This window comes from Heteronotia binoei, chromosome 8 (assembly GCF_032191835.1).
Source record: "Heteronotia binoei isolate CCM8104 ecotype False Entrance Well chromosome 8, APGP_CSIRO_Hbin_v1, whole genome shotgun sequence".
Classification (NCBI taxonomy): domain Eukaryota; kingdom Metazoa; phylum Chordata; class Lepidosauria; order Squamata; family Gekkonidae; genus Heteronotia; species Heteronotia binoei.
The window spans coordinates 127,001,440-127,018,879 of NC_083230.1; the positions used below are offsets into that span (position 1 = coordinate 127,001,440).

General features: G+C 52.4%; 1 protein-coding gene across 1 annotated transcript in view; it reads right to left on the bottom strand.

Moving 5' to 3' along the window:
• NRF1 (nuclear respiratory factor 1) overlaps positions 1-17,440 on the bottom strand; it is a 162,913-nt gene that overhangs the window by 98,753 nt on the left and 46,720 nt on the right. The window contains exons 4-5 of the mRNA XM_060245979.1: positions 13,910-14,036; positions 6,603-6,743 (exon numbers count right to left, since the gene is read on the bottom strand). Of these exons, the coding sequence (XP_060101962.1) occupies positions 6,603-6,743; positions 13,910-14,036 (268 nt within the window). The remainder of the gene's footprint in view (positions 1-6,602; positions 6,744-13,909; positions 14,037-17,440) is intronic.

Sequence of the window (17,440 nt, forward strand, 5' to 3'; positions counted from 1 at the left end):
GTGAGAACTAAGCCCTGCTGAGGCCCTCCTTCTCATGATCTGCCTTCGTCAGCCTCTTGGACCAAGCAGCTTATGCCGGTCACGTGACGCCTGCCACTTAAATGGAACACCCAGCTGTCTCTGAGGGTCACTTTGAACATTACTTTTGATATGCGAATTGCTTACTCCTTTGAATGCCTACCTACTTGCAGCTGCTGGGATGGCCTTGGGTCAACCATAGCTCTTGTAGGAGTTGTCCTTGAAAGGGCAGCTGCTGTGAGAGCCCTCTCAGCCCCACCCGTCTCACAGGGTGTCTCTTGTGGTGGGGGGAGAAGATATAGGAGCCACTCTGAGTCTCTGATTCAGAGAGAAGGGCGGAGTATAAATCTGCGGTCTTCTTCTTCCCCTTGGATATGCAGAATACTTGGATTGGACATTTGTAGTATTATGAGAACACTGGGATTCCTGGTTCTTGGCGTGCGGTCACACTTCCTGACGTTATAAGTACTTTGGTATGAGAGAATTCATATGTAGGCTTGTGGTATTTTTATCGAACTAATCGTGATACGTCTTTAAGTGCCTTGAGAGTGCTTCATTGAGAGGACTGGTCACCCTGCAAGCCTTTGCTTTGCTCTCCCCGCTGGAGCACCTTCCCTATGAAGAAAGGTTGAAACGCTTGGGACTCTTTAGCTTGGAGAAACGTCGACTGCGGGGTGACATGATAGAGGTTTACAAGATAATGCATGGGATGGAGAAAGTAGAGAGAGAAGTACTTTTCTCCCTTTCTCACAATACAAGAACTCGTGGGCATTCGATGAAATTGCTGAGCAGACAGGTTAAAACGGATAAAAGGAAGTACTTCTTCACCCAAAGGGTGATTAACATGTGGAATTCACTGCCACAGGAGGTGGTGGCGGCCACAAGTATAGCCACCTTCAAGAAGGGTTTAGATAAATATATGGAGCTCAGGTCCATCAGTGGCTATTAGCCACAGTGTATGTGTGTATATAAAATTTTTTGCCACTGTGTGACACAGAGTGTTGGACTGGGTGGGCCATTGGCCTGATCCAACATGGCTTCTCTTATGTTCTTATGTGACACAGAGTGTTGGACTGGGTGGGCCGTTGGCCTGATCCAACATGGCTTCTCTTATGTTCTTAACCAGGGGGTTGGCAAACCTACCCATGGACCGACAGGCCGCGACTGAGGGTGGAGCCAGGCCAGACTCGTCGATTCATCGCCAGGCTCTGCCGGCAGCCGATGTTTGTTGGCTCTGCGACTGCTGGAGCGTGAGGAAGAGGAGAGCCGTGTTCCTGCAGGGCTGGTAATTGGCAGGGCCCGCCGCTCGGGCAGGCAGAGATGCTACTCAGCCGTTGATTGCCTCCCTGGTGGCGCCTGCCGCGGCCCTGACGAGCAGCAGCAGCTCGAGCCTCTCGGCTCCCGAGGACCGCTAATTAATCCATCTGGAAACGAGGCACTGAGCCGGCAGCTCTTTACCCAAGGCAGATTCCACCCGTCCTGGGCCACCCCTGCTCTCCGTTGCCCAGTGGTTTGTATAGCCACCTGCAGGAAGCCAGATGCCTCGGGGAGCTGTGGGGCAGATGAGCAAATATACACCTGGGCAGCGTTTGATCCTCATCTGGCTTATGGGGACATGTGGACCATAAGAACATAAGAGAAACCATGTTGGATCAGGCCAGCGTCACACAGTAGCTAAAAAAAGCCCCAGGTGCCAACAGGAAGTCCACCGGTGGGGCCAGAATTCCGGAAGCCCTCCCACCATTGCCCCCCCCAAGCACCAAGAATACAGTGCATCATTGCCCCAGATATAAGAACATAAGAGAAGCCATGTTGGAACAGGCCAATGGCCCATCCAGTCCAACACTTTGTGTCACAAAAGAACATAAGAGAAGCCATGATGGATCAGGCCTTATGTTCTTAATGTGATGCAGAGTGTTGAACTGGATGGGCCACTGGCCTGATCCAACATGGCTCCTCTTATGTTCTTATGTGACACAGAGTGTTGGACTGGATGGGCCATTGGCCTGATCCAACAAGGCTTCTCTTATGTTCTTATGTGACACAGAGTGTTGGACTGGATGGGCCATTGTCCTGATCCAACATGGCTTCTCTTATGTTCTTATGTGACACAGAGTGCTGGACTGGATGGGCCATTGGCCTGATCCAACACATCTTCTCTTATGTTCTTATGTGATTCAGAGTGTTGGACTGGATGGGCCACTGGCCTGATCCAAAATGGCTTCTCTTATGCTCTTATGTGATTTAGAGTGTTGGAATGGATGGGCCATTGGCCTGACCCAACATGGCTTCTTTTCTGTTCTTATATTCAGTCTGAGTTGACAGTAAAGACCTTGATGGACCAAGGGTCTGATTCAGTATCAGGCAGCTTCAGGTACCCTTGTGTGTCCTAGGAACGCAAGATAAGCTGCAGAGGGTTTTGGTGGGTTTTTTGCATTAACCGGTTAGGCAAATCTGCCACAGCTTTTCTTGTTAGCCAAACGAGCTCTTTGAAGTCCCCATCTTGCCTCTCGACAAGAATCTGTTTTGTGAATCTCAGAGATAGTCTTTATGGCCTCCATCATCTTATAAAATTACTGTGATTGCAGTGACTGCGGGAAAGAGAGGGATCCAGCAATTTTGGGCAGTTATACTTTAGTAGGTTGGTATTTTATTTTTTAGTAGGTAAGAAGAAGAAGACATTGAATTTATATTCCACCCTCCACTCGAGTCTCAATCTCCTTTATGTCCCTCCCCCATAACAGACACCCTGTGAGGTGGGTGGGGCTGAGAGGACTCTCACAGCAGCTGCCCTTTCAAGGACAACCTCTGCCAAAGCTCTGGCTGACCCAAGGCCATTCCAGCAGCTGCAAGTGGAGGAGGGGGGAATCAAACCCGGTTCTCCCAGATAAGAGAGCTCTGGCTGACCCAAGGCCATTCCAGCAGCTGCAAGCAGAGGAGTGGGGAATCAAACTCGATTCTCCCAGATAAGAGAGCTATGGCTGACCCAAGGCCATCCCAGCAGCTGCAAGTAGAGGAGTGGGGAATCAAACCCGGTTCTCCCAGATAAGAGAGCTCTGGCTGACCCAAGGCCATTCCAGCAGGTGCAAGTGGAGAAGTGGGGAATCAAACCCGGTTCTCCCAGATAAGAGAGCTATGGCTGACCCAAGGCCATTCCAGCAGCTGTGAGCAGTCCGCACACTTAACCACTACACCAAACAGCTCTGTGAGAGCTCTGGCTGACTCAAGCCCATTCCAGCAGCTTCCAAGTGGAGGAGTGGAGAATCAAACCCAGTTCTCCCAGATAAGAGTCTGCACACTTAACCACTACACCAAACTGGCTCCTTATAATGTTAGGAACATGTGACCAAAAAAAGGGCAACTAGAATGATTAAAGGTTTGGAACACTTTCCCTATGAAGAAAAGTTAAAAAGCTTGGGGCATTTAGCTTGGAGAAACGTCGACTGCAAGGTGACATGACAGAGGTTTACAAGATAATGCATGGGATGGAGAAAGTAGAGAAAGAAGTACTTTTCTCCCTTTCTCACAATCCAAGAACTTGTGGGCATTCAATGAAATTGCTGAGCAGTCAGGTTAAAATGGATAAAAGGACGTCCTTCTTCACCCAAAGGGTGATTAACATGTGGAATTCACAGCCACAGGAGGTGGTGGCGGCTACAAGCATAGCCAGCTTCAAGAGGGGATTGGATAAAAATATGGAGCAGAGGTCCATCAGTGGCTATTAGCCACAGTTTTTATATATATATATTTATGTAAATGTATCTCTCTCTCTCTCTCGCTCTCTCTCTCTAACACACACACACACACATATATTGGCCACTGTGACACAGAGTGTTGGACTGGATGGGCCACTGACCTGTTCCAAGATGGCTTCTCTTATGTGACACAGAGTGTTGGACTGAATGGGCCACTGGCCTGATCCAACGTGGCTTCTCTTATGTTCTCATACACCAAGAACCAAGAATCGCAGTGTTCTCAAAAACTACATATGTCCAATCCAAGTATTCTGCATATCCAAGGGGAATCTTCCTCAACAATTCATATGATTCAACCTTCCATGGATTCAGCTTTCAAAGCGTCGGCGCTCCATCTCTCGTTTCACAAATGCTTTTTCTAGGCTGGGGCTAAGAGAGCTCTTTCAAGAACTGTGACTCACCCAAGGTCACTCCAGCAGGTGCACGAGGAGGAGATGTGGGGAATTAAACCCAGTTCTCCCGAATTAGATCCTGCGTACTTAACCACTGCACCAAACTGGCTCTCTACTAGTGGAAGTAGGGATGGCCACAAACCCAGGTGGCTTTAGAAGGGGGGGGGGAAATTTGAGGAGGAAGATGATGAGGAGAAACAGGAGGAGGAGGTGATTGGATTTATACTCTGCTCTTCACTACCCTAAGGAGTCTCAGATTGGCTTACAGTCTCCTTTCCTTTCCCCTCCCCACAACAGACACCCAGGGAGCAGTGTTCCCTCTAAGCTGAGTTAGTGTGAGCTAGCTCACAGTTTTTTAGCCTCCAGGTCACCCACTTTTCTCTCAGCTCAGGAAAGATGGCCCCCAGAGCAAACAAATTGATGCAGAGGCTCACAGCTTTAATGCCGGTAGCTCACAGAGCAGAACTTTTGCTCACAAGACTCCACAGTTTAGAGGGGACACTGCGTGTGAGGGAGGTGGGGCTGAGAGAGCTCTGACAGAAACTGTTCTAGAGAGGAACAGCTCTGTGACTCAAAGTCACATCAGCAAGTGCAAGGGGAGGAGTGGGGAATAAAACTCGGTTCTCCCAGATAGGAGTCTGTGCACTTCACCACAACCAGGGGTAGAATTCTAGCAGGAGCTCCTTTGCGTATTAGACCATACCCCCCGATGGAGCCAATCCTCCAAGAGCTGACAAGGCTCTTTTTTTGTAAGCTCTTGGAGGATTGGCCACATCAGGGGTGTGTGGCCTAATATGCAAAGGAGCTCCTGCTAGAATTCCACCCCTGACCAAAACACTAAACTGGCTCTCCTGGAGAAGTCCATTGATGGCTATCAGTTATGGTGACCGAGGGGGGGCCTCCACTGATAGAGGCAGCCTCTATACCCACACACTTCACCACTACACCAAACTGGCTGTCTTGCTGATGACTCTGTATCTCAATGTTCCCTCTAAGCTGCAGAGTCTTGTAAGCAAAAATTCTACTTTGTGAGCTCCTGGCATTCAAGTTGTGAGCTACTGTTCATGTTGTTTAATGTTTATGTTTAATTTTATTTATGCCCCGCCCTCCCCGCCGAGGCGGGCTCAGGACGGCTTACATGAAATCATAGCATACTATGATCGCAGCCATAAAATCAATAAAACCATTAAACAGTACAAGTTGAAACAATCTACGGTTGGTGCTAACAAATCAGACGTTACTCCTATTCGCAGGACAACAGCTGTTCCAGAATCCTCCTACGGTCGGCTGAAGGCTTGCCGGAAGAGAGAGGTCTTACAGGCCTTGCGGAACTGAGCGAGGTCCCGCAAGGCCCTAACCTCTTCCGGCAATTGATTCCACCAGGAGGGGGCCGCCACTGAAAAGGCCCAGTCCCTGGTGGTTGACAGTCTCGCCTCTTTCAGCCTGGGGATCACGAGGAGATGTTGAGATCCAGATCTTAGTACTCTCTGGGGAACGTGTGGGGACAGACGGTCCCTCAGGTAAATGGGTCCTCGGCCATAGAGGGTTTAAAGGTAATAACCAGCACTTTGTAACGAATCCGGCCAGGGGTGGCCAACGGTAGCTCTCCGGATGTTTTGTTTTTTTTTGCCTACAACTCCCATCAGCCCCAGCCATTGGCCATGCTGGCTGGGGCTGATGGGAGTTGTAGGCAAAAAAAAAATCTGGAGAGCTACCATTGGCCACCCTTGTGGTACACTATTGGTAACCAGTGCAGTTCCTGCAGCGCTGGCTGTATGTGCTCCCACTTGGGCCGCCCCATTAGCAGCCTAGCAGCCGCGTTCTGCACTAGCTGAAGCGTCCGGGTTCGCAACAAAGGCAGCCCCAAGTAGAGAGCGTTGCAGTAGTCCAATCTCGAGGTGACCGTTGCATGAATCGCAGTTGCCAGGTCGTCATGGCCAAGGAAAGGAACCTTTCTGGCATTAAAGCTGTGAACTACTGGTATTAAAGTGGCGAGCTACTGCATAAATTATCGTGCTCTGGGGTCATTCTTCCTGAGCGAAGGCAAAAATGTGTGAGCCGGAGGCTGAAAATGTGTGAGCCGGCTCACGCCCACTCAGCTTAGAGGGAACACGGCCGGCCGTGTGGGAGCAGGCGGCGATGTTTTTCTGCTTCTCTCTACAAAGCTACTCAAGCAGGCGAACGGTTTTGACGATGCGACCTGCGATTGCTATCCTCCCCCGGGTGGTGTTAACGGGCGCACCTTCTCCAGAACCGTTTGCCAGAGTCGCCCTGGGGAGAAAGAATTAGACGCGTCTCCGAGGAGCTGCGTGCCTGTAACAGAGAGCAAACGAATCTCGGCTGGAAAGAAACCAACAAAAAGCCCGAGACGTTTCCAGAGCTCTCCTTCGCTGCTTTCCCTCCCCTCGAAACTGCCCCTTTTCTTTCGGTTGCTTACCTGGGTCATCTTGTCCACAGAGACTGGGATGCCGTCGATGGTGAGAGGGGGCAGTTCGGAGTTAACCTCCTGTGGCGCAGGTGCGTGTTCCAATAGAGCTGACTCCAGGTCTTCCAGGATCATGCTCTTGTATTTGCGCACCTGTGGGGAATCAGAAGGGCTCAGGTAAACAAGGCGAAGAGCGGCAGGAGAGAAGAGGATGCTAAGTAACGGGAGGCGGGGCACCCCCCCCCCTCACACCGCTGCACGGCCGAGCGAGCAAACAACACCGCAGCTGCCAGATACAAATACCCACTGGCCCCAAAGCCCTCGAACGCCAGGAATGTATTAAAGCGAGATGATGAAACCGCAGGCAACGCAAACTGAAGGAGCGTGACAGCGACTTCAAGAGAACTTTGGAGGCACTGGGAGAAGTCCACGGGTAGGAGCCCCATTCACACGTTACAGGAAGTGCACCCAGGTCCTGCCTATTTATGCGTTCACCTGCTTAGTGTACAAGTTTGCTGTAGTAGTTAAGTGCAAGGACTCTTATCTGGGAGAACCAGATTTGATTCCCCCCTCCTCCACTTGCAGCTGCTGGAATGGCCTTGGGTCAGCCAGAGCTCTCTTATCTGGGAGAACCGGGTTTGATTCCCCACTCCTCCGCTTGCAGCTGCTGGAATGGCCTTGGGTCAGCCAGAGCTCTCTTATCTGGGAGAACCGGGTTTGATTCCCCACTCCTCCGCTTGCAGCTGCTGGAATGGCCTTGGGTCAGCCACAGCTCTCTTATCTGGGAGAACCGGGTTTGATTCCCCACTCCTCCACTTGCAGCTGCTGGAATGGCCTTGGGTCAGCCAGAGCTCTCTTATCTGGGAGAACCGGGTTTGATTCCCCACTGCTCCACTTGCAGCTGCTGGAATGGCCTTGGGTCAGCCACAGCTCTCTTATCTGGGAGAACCGGGTTTGATTCCCCACTCCCCCACTTGCAGCTGCTGGAATGGCCTTGGGTCAGCCAGAGCTCTCTTATCTGGGAGAACCAGGTTTGATTCCCCACTCCTCCACTTGCACCTGCTGGAATGGCCTTGGGTCAGCCAGAGCTCTCTTATCTGGGAGAACCCGGTTGGATTCCCCACTTCTCCACTTGCAGCTGCTGGAATGGCCTTGGGTCAGCCAGAGCTCTCTTATCTGCGAGAACTGGGTTTGATTCCACACTCCTCCACTTGCACTTGCTGGAATGGCCTTGGGTCAGTCATAGCTCTCGTAGGAGTTGTCCTTGAAAAGGCAGCTTCTGGGAGAGCTCTCTCAGCCACACTCACCTCGCAGGGTGTCTGTTGTGGGGGAAGAAGATAAAGGAGAGTATAAACCGCTCTGAGATTCAGAGTATAGGGCAGGATATAAATCCAATATCATCTTCTTCTTGTAAGAAAGACCCAACATGCATTCAGAAGAAGACAACGATATTGGATTTATATCCTGCCCTCCACCCCGAATCTCAGAGCAGCTCACAATCTCCTTTATCTTCCTCCCCCACAAAAGACACCCTGTGAGGTGAGTGGGGCGAGAGGGCTCTCACAGCAGCTGCCCTTTCAAGGACAACCTCTGCCAGAGCTATGGCTGACCCAAGGCCATTCCAGCAGCTGCAAGTGGAGGAGTGGGGAATCAAACCCGGTTCTCCCAGATAAGAGAGCTCTGGCTGACCCAAGGCCATTCCAGCAGCTGCAAGTGGAGGAGTGGGGAATCAAACCCGGTTCTCCCAGATAAGAGAGCTCTGGCTGACCCAAGGCCATTCCAGCAGCTGCAAGTGGAGGAGGGGGGAATCAAACCCGGTTCTCCCAGATAAGAGAGCTCTGGCTGACCCAAGGCCATTCCAGCAGCTGCAAGTGGAGGAGGGGGGAATCAAACCCGGTTCTCCCAGATAAGAGAGCTCTGGCTGACCCAAGGCCATTCCAGCAGCTGCAAGTGGAGGAGGGGGGAATCAAACCCGGTTCTCCCAGATAAGAGAGCTCTGGCTGACCCAAGGCCATTCCAGCAGCTGCAAGTGGAGGAGTGGGGAATCAAACCCGGTTCTCCCAGATAAGAGAGCTCTGGCTGACCCAAGGCCATTCCAGCAGCTGCAAGTGGAGGAGGGGGGAATCAAACCCGGTTCTCCCAGATAAGGGAGCTCTGGCTGACCCAAGGCCATTCCAGCTGCTGCAAGTGGAGGAGTGGGGAATCAAACCCGGTTCTCCCAGATAAGAGAGCTCTGGCTGACCCAAGGCCATTCCAGCAGCTGCAAGTGGAGGAGTGGGGAATCAAACCCGGTTCTCCCAGATAAGAAAGCTCTGGCTGACCCAAGGCCATTCCAGCAGCTGCAAGTGGAGGAGGGGGGAATCAAACCCGGTTCTCCCAGATAAGGGAGCTCTGGCTGACCCAAGGCCATTCCAGCAGCTGCAAGGGGAGGAATGGGGAATCAAACCTGGTTCTCCCAGATAAGAGAGCTCTGGCTGACCCAAGGCCATTCCAGCAGCTGCAAGGGGAGGAGTGGGGAATCAAACCTGGTTCTCCCAGATAAGAGAGCTCTGGCTGACCCAAGGCCATTCCAGCAGCTGCAAGGGGAGGAATGGGGAATCAAACCTGGTTCTCCCAGATAAGAGAGCTCTGGCTGACCCAAGGCCATTCCAGCAGGTGCAAGCGGAGGAGTGGGGAATGAAACCCGGTTCTCCCAGATAAGAGAGCTCTGGCTGACCCAAGGCCATTCCAGCAGCTGCAAGTGGAGGAGTGGGGAATCAAACTTGGTTCTCCCAGGTAAGAGAGCCATGGCTGACCCAAGGCCATTCCAGCAGCTGCAAGTGGAGGAGTGGGGAATCAAACCCGGTTCTCCCAGATAAGAGAGCTCTGGCTGACCCAAGGCCATTCCAGCAGCTGCAAGTGGAGGAGTGGGGAATCAAACCCGGTTCTCCCAGATAAGAGTGCTCTGGCTGACCCAAGGCCATTCCAGCAGCTGCAAGTGGAGGAGTGGGGAATCAAACCTGGTTCTCCCAGATAAGAGAGCTCTGGCTGACCCAAGGCCATTCCAGCAGCTGCAAGTGGAGGAGTGGGGAATCAAACCCGGTTCTCCCAGATAAGAGAGCTCTGGCTGACCCAAGGCCATTCCAGCAGCTGCAAGTGGAGGAGTGGGGAATCAAACCCGGTTCTCCCAGATAAGAGAGCTCTGGCTGACCCAAGGCCATTCCAGCAGCTGCAAGTGGAGGAGTGGGGAATCAAACCCGGTTCTCCCAGATAAGAGAGCTCTGGCTGACCCAAGGCCATTCCAGCAGCTGCAAGTGGAGGAGTGGGGAATCAAACCTGGTTCTCCCAGATAAGAGAGCTCTGGCTGACCCAAGGCCATTCCAGCAGCTGCAAGTGGAGGAGTGGGGAATCAAACCTGGTTCTCCCAGATAAGAGAGCTCTGGCTGACCCATGGCCATTCCAGCAGCTGCAAGTGGAGGAGTGGGGAATCAAACCCGGTTCTCCCAGATAAGAGAGCTCTGGCTGACCCAAGGCCATTCCAGCAGCTGCGAGTGGAGGAGTGGGGATCAAACCCGGTTCTCCCAGATAAGAGAGCTCTGGCTGACCCAAGGCCATTCCAGCAGCTGCAAGTGGAGAAGTGGGGAATCAAGCCCGGTTCTCCCAGATAAGAGAGCTATGGCTGACCCAAGGCCATTCCAGCAGGTGCAAGTGGAGGAGTGGGGATCAAACCCGGTTCTCCCAGATAAGAGAGCTCTGGCTGACCCAAGGCCATTCCAGCAGCTGCAAGTGGAGAAGTGGGGAATCAAACCCGGTTCTCCCAGGTAAGAGAGCTCTGGCTGACCCAAGGCCATTCCAGCAGCTGCAAGTGGAGGAGTGGGGAATCAAACCCGGTTCTCCCAGATAAGAGAGCTATGGCTGACCCAAGGCCATTCCAGCAGGTGCAAGTGGAGGAGTGGGGAATCAAACTCGGTTCTCCCAGATAAGAGAGCTCTGGCTGACCCAAGGCCATTCCAGCAGGTGCAAGTGGAGGAGTGGGGAATCAAACTCGGTTCTCCCAGATAAGAGAGCTATGACTGACCCAAGGCCATCCCAGCAGGTGCAAGTGGAGGAGTGGGGAATCAAACTCGGTTCTCCCAGATAAGAGAGCTATGACTGACCCAAGGCCATTCCAGCAGGTGCAAGTGGAGGAGTGGGGATCAAACCCGGTTCTCCCAGATAAGAGAGCTCTGGCTGACCCAAGGCCATTCCAGCAGCTGCAAGTGGAGAAGTGGGGAATCAAACCCGGTTCTCCCAGGTAAGAGAGCTCTGGCTGACCCAAGGCCATTCCAGCAGCTGCAAGTGGAGGAGTGGGGAATCAAACCCGGTTCTCCCAGATAAGAGAGCTATGGCTGACCCAAGGCCATTCCAGCAGGTGCAAGTGGAGGAGTGGGGAATCAAACTCGGTTCTCCCAGATAAGAGAGCTCTGGCTGACCCAAGGCCATTCCAGCAGGTGCAAGTGGAGGAGTGGGGAATCAAACTCGGTTCTCCCAGATAAGAGAGCTATGACTGACCCAAGGCCATCCCAGCAGGTGCAAGTGGAGGAGGGGGGAATCAAACCCGGTTCTCCCAGATAAGGGAGCTCTGGCTGACCCAAGGCCATTCCAGCAGCTGCAAGGGGAGGAATGGGGAATCAAACCTGGTTCTCCCAGATAAGAGAGCTCTGGCTGACCCAAGGCCATTCCAGCAGCTGCAAGGGGAGGAGTGGGGAATCAAACCTGGTTCTCCCAGATAAGAGAGCTCTGGCTGACCCAAGGCCATTCCAGCAGCTGCAAGGGGAGGAATGGGGAATCAAACCTGGTTCTCCCAGATAAGAGAGCTCTGGCTGACCCAAGGCCATTCCAGCAGGTGCAAGCGGAGGAGTGGGGAATGAAACCCGGTTCTCCCAGATAAGAGAGCTCTGGCTGACCCAAGGCCATTCCAGCAGCTGCAAGTGGAGGAGTGGGGAATCAAACTTGGTTCTCCCAGGTAAGAGAGCCATGGCTGACCCAAGGCCATTCCAGCAGCTGCAAGTGGAGGAGTGGGGAATCAAACCCGGTTCTCCCAGATAAGAGAGCTCTGGCTGACCCAAGGCCATTCCAGCAGCTGCAAGTGGAGGAGTGGGGAATCAAACCCGGTTCTCCCAGATAAGAGAGCTCTGGCTGACCCAAGGCCATTCCAGCAGCTGCAAGTGGAGGAGTGGGGAATCAAACCTGGTTCTCCCAGATAAGAGAGCTCTGGCTGACCCAAGGCCATTCCAGCAGCTGCAAGTGGAGGAGTGGGGAATCAAACCCGGTTCTCCCAGATAAGAGAGCTCTGGCTGACCCAAGGCCATTCCAGCAGCTGCAAGTGGAGGAGTGGGGAATCAAACCCGGTTCTCCCAGATAAGAGAGCTCTGGCTGACCCAAGGCCATTCCAGCAGCTGCAAGTGGAGGAGTGGGGAATCAAACCTGGTTCTCCCAGATAAGAGAGCTCTGGCTGACCCAAGGCCATTCCAGCAGCTGCAAGTGGAGGAGTGGGGAATCAAACCTGGTTCTCCCAGATAAGAGAGCTCTGGCTGACCCATGGCCATTCCAGCAGCTGCAAGTGGAGGAGTGGGGAATCAAACCCGGTTCTCCCAGATAAGAGAGCTCTGGCTGACCCAAGGCCATTCCAGCAGCTGCGAGTGGAGGAGTGGGGATCAAACCCGGTTCTCCCAGATAAGAGAGCTCTGGCTGACCCAAGGCCATTCCAGCAGCTGCAAGTGGAGAAGTGGGGAATCAAGCCCGGTTCTCCCAGATAAGAGAGCTATGGCTGACCCAAGGCCATTCCAGCAGGTGCAAGTGGAGGAGTGGGGATCAAACCCGGTTCTCCCAGATAAGAGAGCTCTGGCTGACCCAAGGCCATTCCAGCAGCTGCAAGTGGAGAAGTGGGGAATCAAACCCGGTTCTCCCAGGTAAGAGAGCTCTGGCTGACCCAAGGCCATTCCAGCAGCTGCAAGTGGAGGAGTGGGGAATCAAACCCGGTTCTCCCAGATAAGAGAGCTATGGCTGACCCAAGGCCATTCCAGCAGGTGCAAGTGGAGGAGTGGGGAATCAAACTCGGTTCTCCCAGATAAGAGAGCTCTGGCTGACCCAAGGCCATTCCAGCAGGTGCAAGTGGAGGAGTGGGGAATCAAACTCGGTTCTCCCAGATAAGAGAGCTATGACTGACCCAAGGCCATCCCAGCAGGTGCAAGTGGAGGAGTGGGGAATCAAACTCGGTTCTCCCAGATAAGAGAGCTATGACTGACCCAAGGCCATTCCAGCAGGTGCAAGTGGAGGAGTGGGGATCAAACCCGGTTCTCCCAGATAAGAGAGCTCTGGCTGACCCAAGGCCATTCCAGCAGCTGCAAGTGGAGAAGTGGGGAATCAAACCCGGTTCTCCCAGGTAAGAGAGCTCTGGCTGACCCAAGGCCATTCCAGCAGCTGCAAGTGGAGGAGTGGGGAATCAAACCCGGTTCTCCCAGATAAGAGAGCTATGGCTGACCCAAGGCCATTCCAGCAGGTGCAAGTGGAGGAGTGGGGAATCAAACTCGGTTCTCCCAGATAAGAGAGCTCTGGCTGACCCAAGGCCATTCCAGCAGGTGCAAGTGGAGGAGTGGGGAATCAAACTCGGTTCTCCCAGATAAGAGAGCTATGACTGACCCAAGGCCATTCCAGCAGGTGCAAGTGGAGGAGTGGGGAATCAAACTCGGTTCTCCCAGATAAGAGAGCTCTGGCTGACCCAAGGCCATTCCAGCAGGTGCAAGTGGAGGAGTGGGGAATCAAACCCGGTTCTCCCAGATAAGAGAGCTATGGCTGACCCAAGGCCATTCCAGCAGGTGCAAGTGGAGGAGTGGGGAATCAAACTCGGTTCTCCCAGATAAGAGAGCTCTGGCTGACCCAAGGCCATTCCAGCAGGTGCAAGTGGAGGAGTGGGGAATCAAACCCGGTTCTCCCAGATAAGAGAGCTCTGGCTGACCCAAGGCCATTCCAGCAGCTGCAAGTGGAGGAGTGGGGAATCAAACCCGGTTCTCCCAGATAAGAGAGCTCTGGCTGACCCAAGGCCATCCCAGCAGGTGCAAGTGGAGGAGTGGGGAATCAAACCCGGTTCTCCCAGATAAGAGTCCGCGCACTTCACCGCTACACCAAACTGGCAAAGGAGTTTCTGCTGCTGCAAAGGAAGGAAAAAGCCCTGGCTCCAGGGCCTCGTATTTCTGAGTCGGGAGATCTGCACGGGGGATCGGACAGATGTGGGCAACAGACAGCCCAGATTTAAAGTAGGAGAATAAATTCTCTCAGCAATGAGTTTGCAAGACACTTACCACGTTCTCCAGAGGCGCTGCCCCAAACACTTTAAAAACCGGGTTGGGTTTGGAAGGCGAGATGCACAGAACAATGGCCTGCTGCCCCACACGGGTGGTGTATTCGTCCAGCGTGGCCCGGAGCTTTCTGCAGCAGGAAGGCAAAGGGAAACGTTAGGAAGCGCGAATGCCAGCTCACTGAATGAAGAGGCAAATCCAGCTCCTGTGTTCTCCTAACTCATCCCGTTTCCATGGCTATTTTTAAGAAGAATGCAAGATAAGTTATGTTGGATCAGGCCACTGGCCCCTTCAGTCCAACGCTCTTGTGTCACATAGCAGCCAAAACCCAGCAGCCATCAGGAGGTCCACCAGTGGGGCCAGAACTCCAGAAGCCCTCCCACTCTGCCCCCCCCCCCCAGCACCAAAAAGACAGAGCATCACTGCCCCAGACATAAGAGTATGAGAGAAGTCATCTTGGATCAGTCCAATAGCCCATCCCGTCCAACACTCTGTGTCACACAGTGGCCAAAAAACCCAGGTGCCATCAGGAGGTCCACCAGTGGGGCCAGAACTCCAGAAGCCCTGCCACTCTGCCCCCTCAAACACCAAAAAGACAGAGCATCACTGCCCTAGACATAAGAGCATAAGAGAAGCCATGTTGCATCAGGCCAAGGGCCCATCCAGTCCAACACTCTGTGTCACACAGTGGCCAAAACCCAGGTACAATCAGGAGGCCCACCAGTGGGGCCAGAACTCCAAAAGCCCTCCCACTCTTGCCCCCAAGCACCAAAAAAACAGAGCCCCATTGCCCCAGACATTAAAACAGAAGAGAAGCCATGCTGGATCACGCATGGCTCAGTCCAACACAGACAAACATGCCTAAGGATTCTTTTTTTATAAAACTTAAAACATGCTTAAACATTAACACTTGTTCATCTTAAAGGTGCTTTCTTTGTATTTCTCCCGCGGGAGCCAGGGAACTGGGCAAAGGAAGTTCTGGCTCATTCTCTCCCGCCCCAGGGGACCAGGAGGGGGTGGAACCTCAATCGATGGAGAAAACAAAGGTTTTGCTCTGTAGCTCCTGTGCGATTGAGCAAGCCTTGCAAAGCAAGCTGTGATGCAGAAGGAAGCAAGAGGGAGGGAGAAGGAAGCAGACTGCGACAGCCAGTTGCTCGGGGCCCTGACAGGAGCCCTCCATCGTCAGACACAGACTGTAGAATGAAAGTCAAGGTAGGCAGAACCTGAAATTCTGTTAGCCCTACCAGCTGCCCCTCGCCCCAAGGTAAGAGAACAATTCAAACTGAAGATCCGGCCTGAAGGCAGCTGCTTCTGTACCTCATCCATTAAGTGCGAAGATGTCAGCATGAATTTCCAATGAGAGGAATCCACTTTTTGCTTCTTGCTCCCAGAATGCCCAGGGTGCAACCTGACACCAGCGCTGTTTTAAATCTGCCCAGCCTGCTCAAGCGTTTGGTGCAGGATGCTGAGGAGACAAGGTCCTGAGACCACGACCTTAGACATCTGCTGCTCCTGACCCCTTTCGCTTAAGCAGCATCCAGCCTGATAAAAAGAGTTCTGGAGAATCTGCAAGCTTGCTTATCGGTTTTGTGTCTTTCTCACTGGTTTCAGGAAAAGGTCCTGTTCGGCTTTGGATCTGGTTCTTTGATTTTGCTTTGAGCGTACGCAGCTGCCTGCAATCTCTCTCTACCTGCAACTCTAACTTTAAATATAAGAACATAAGAGAAGCCATGTTGGATCAGGCCAGTGGCCCATCCAGTCCAACACTCTGTGTCACAGAAGAACACAAGAGGAGCCATGTTGGATGAGGCCAATGGCCCATCCAGTCCAACACTCTGTGTCACATAAGAACATAAGAGAGGCCATGTTGGGTCAGGCCAATGGCCCATCCAGTCTAACTCTCTGAGTCACATAAGAATATAACAGAAGCCATGTTGGATCAGGCCAATGGCCCATCCAGTCCAGCACTCTGTGTCATGTAAGAACATAAGAGAAGCCATGTTGGGTCAGGCCAAAGGCCCATCCAGTCCAGCACTCTGTGTCACATAAGAACAGAAGAGAAGCCATGTTGGATCATGCCAGTGGCCCATCCAGTCCAACACTCTGTGTCACATAAGAACATAAGAGAAGCCATCTTGGATCAGGCCAATGGCCCCTCCAGTCCAACACTCTGTGTCACATAAGAACATAAGAGAAGCCATGTTGGATCAGGCCAAAGCCCCATCCAGTCCAGCACTCTGTGTCACATAAGAAAAGCCATGTTGGAACAGGCCAATGGCCCATCCTATCCAACACTCTGTGTCACATAAGAACATAAGAGAAACCATGTTGGATCAGGCCAATGGCCCCTCCAGTCCAACACTCTGTGTCACAGAAGAACATAAGAAAAGCCATCTTGGATCAGGCCAATGGCCCATCCAGTCCAGCACTGTGTCACATAAGAACATAAGAGAAGCCATCTTGGATCAAGCCAATGGCCCATCCAGTCCAACACTCTGTGTCACACAGTGGCCAAAAAACCCAGGTGCCATCAGGAGGTCCACCAGCGGGGCCAGGACACTAGAAGCCCTCCCACTGTACTTCCTTTTATCCGTTCTAACCCAACTGCTCAGCAATTTCATTGAATGCCCATGAGTTCTTATATTATGAAAAAGGGAGAAAAGTACTTTTTTCTCTACCTTCACTATCCCATGCATGATCTTGTAAACCTCTCTCATGTCACCCCGCAGTCGACGTTTCTCCAAGCTAAAGAGCCCCAAGCGTTTTAGCCTTTCTTCAAAGGGAAAGTGTTCTAACCTTTAATCATTCCAGTTGCCCTTTTCTGCACTTTTTCCAGTGCTAGAATAACGTTTTTGAGGTGCGGTGACCAAAATTGTACACAGTATTCCAAATGAGACCGCACCATCGATTTATACAGGGGCATTATGATACTGGCTGATCTGTTTTCAATTCCCTTCCTAATAATTCCCAGAATGGTGTTGGCCTTTGTGGAGAAACGCCATTTTAGTCAATGTTGGTGCTTCATTGGGAGGGAAAACATGAAACTCCTAAGCAGGCTTTGGCCTAGCCTTCCCCTCACTCCCCCCCTCCCTTCCAGAGCCAAACCAACAACTCTAGGGGGAAAGTCTCCTAGAGAGGCAGGAAGTTCTTTTGTTCTCTGCATGTGAGTTAGGCAGGAAGAGAAGTCAGTTCTCAGCTAGCGCTCAACGGAGAAGGATGTGAGCCTGGGAGCTCCTGCCTGGGGAAGAGGCCTATTTACGCAGGAAAAGGCCCCCAGGTAGTCAGACCAAGTAAGTCGTCCACAAGACAGGACCAGTTTAGACCAGGGACAATAGGATGCGTTTATAAACACCTTTTCTTTGTCATGCTGTTTGCTGTGCGGGTGCTGTGCTGTGCTAACTTTGTATATGCAACTGTTTTTGTTTTGTTCTTCTTTTCTTTTTCTCTTTTAATTAAATATTTTTACTGTTTTAAATGCTGGCAGTCCATCTCTGTACCACATAGACCCCCAACCGCCTTAGACCACGCTGCGTT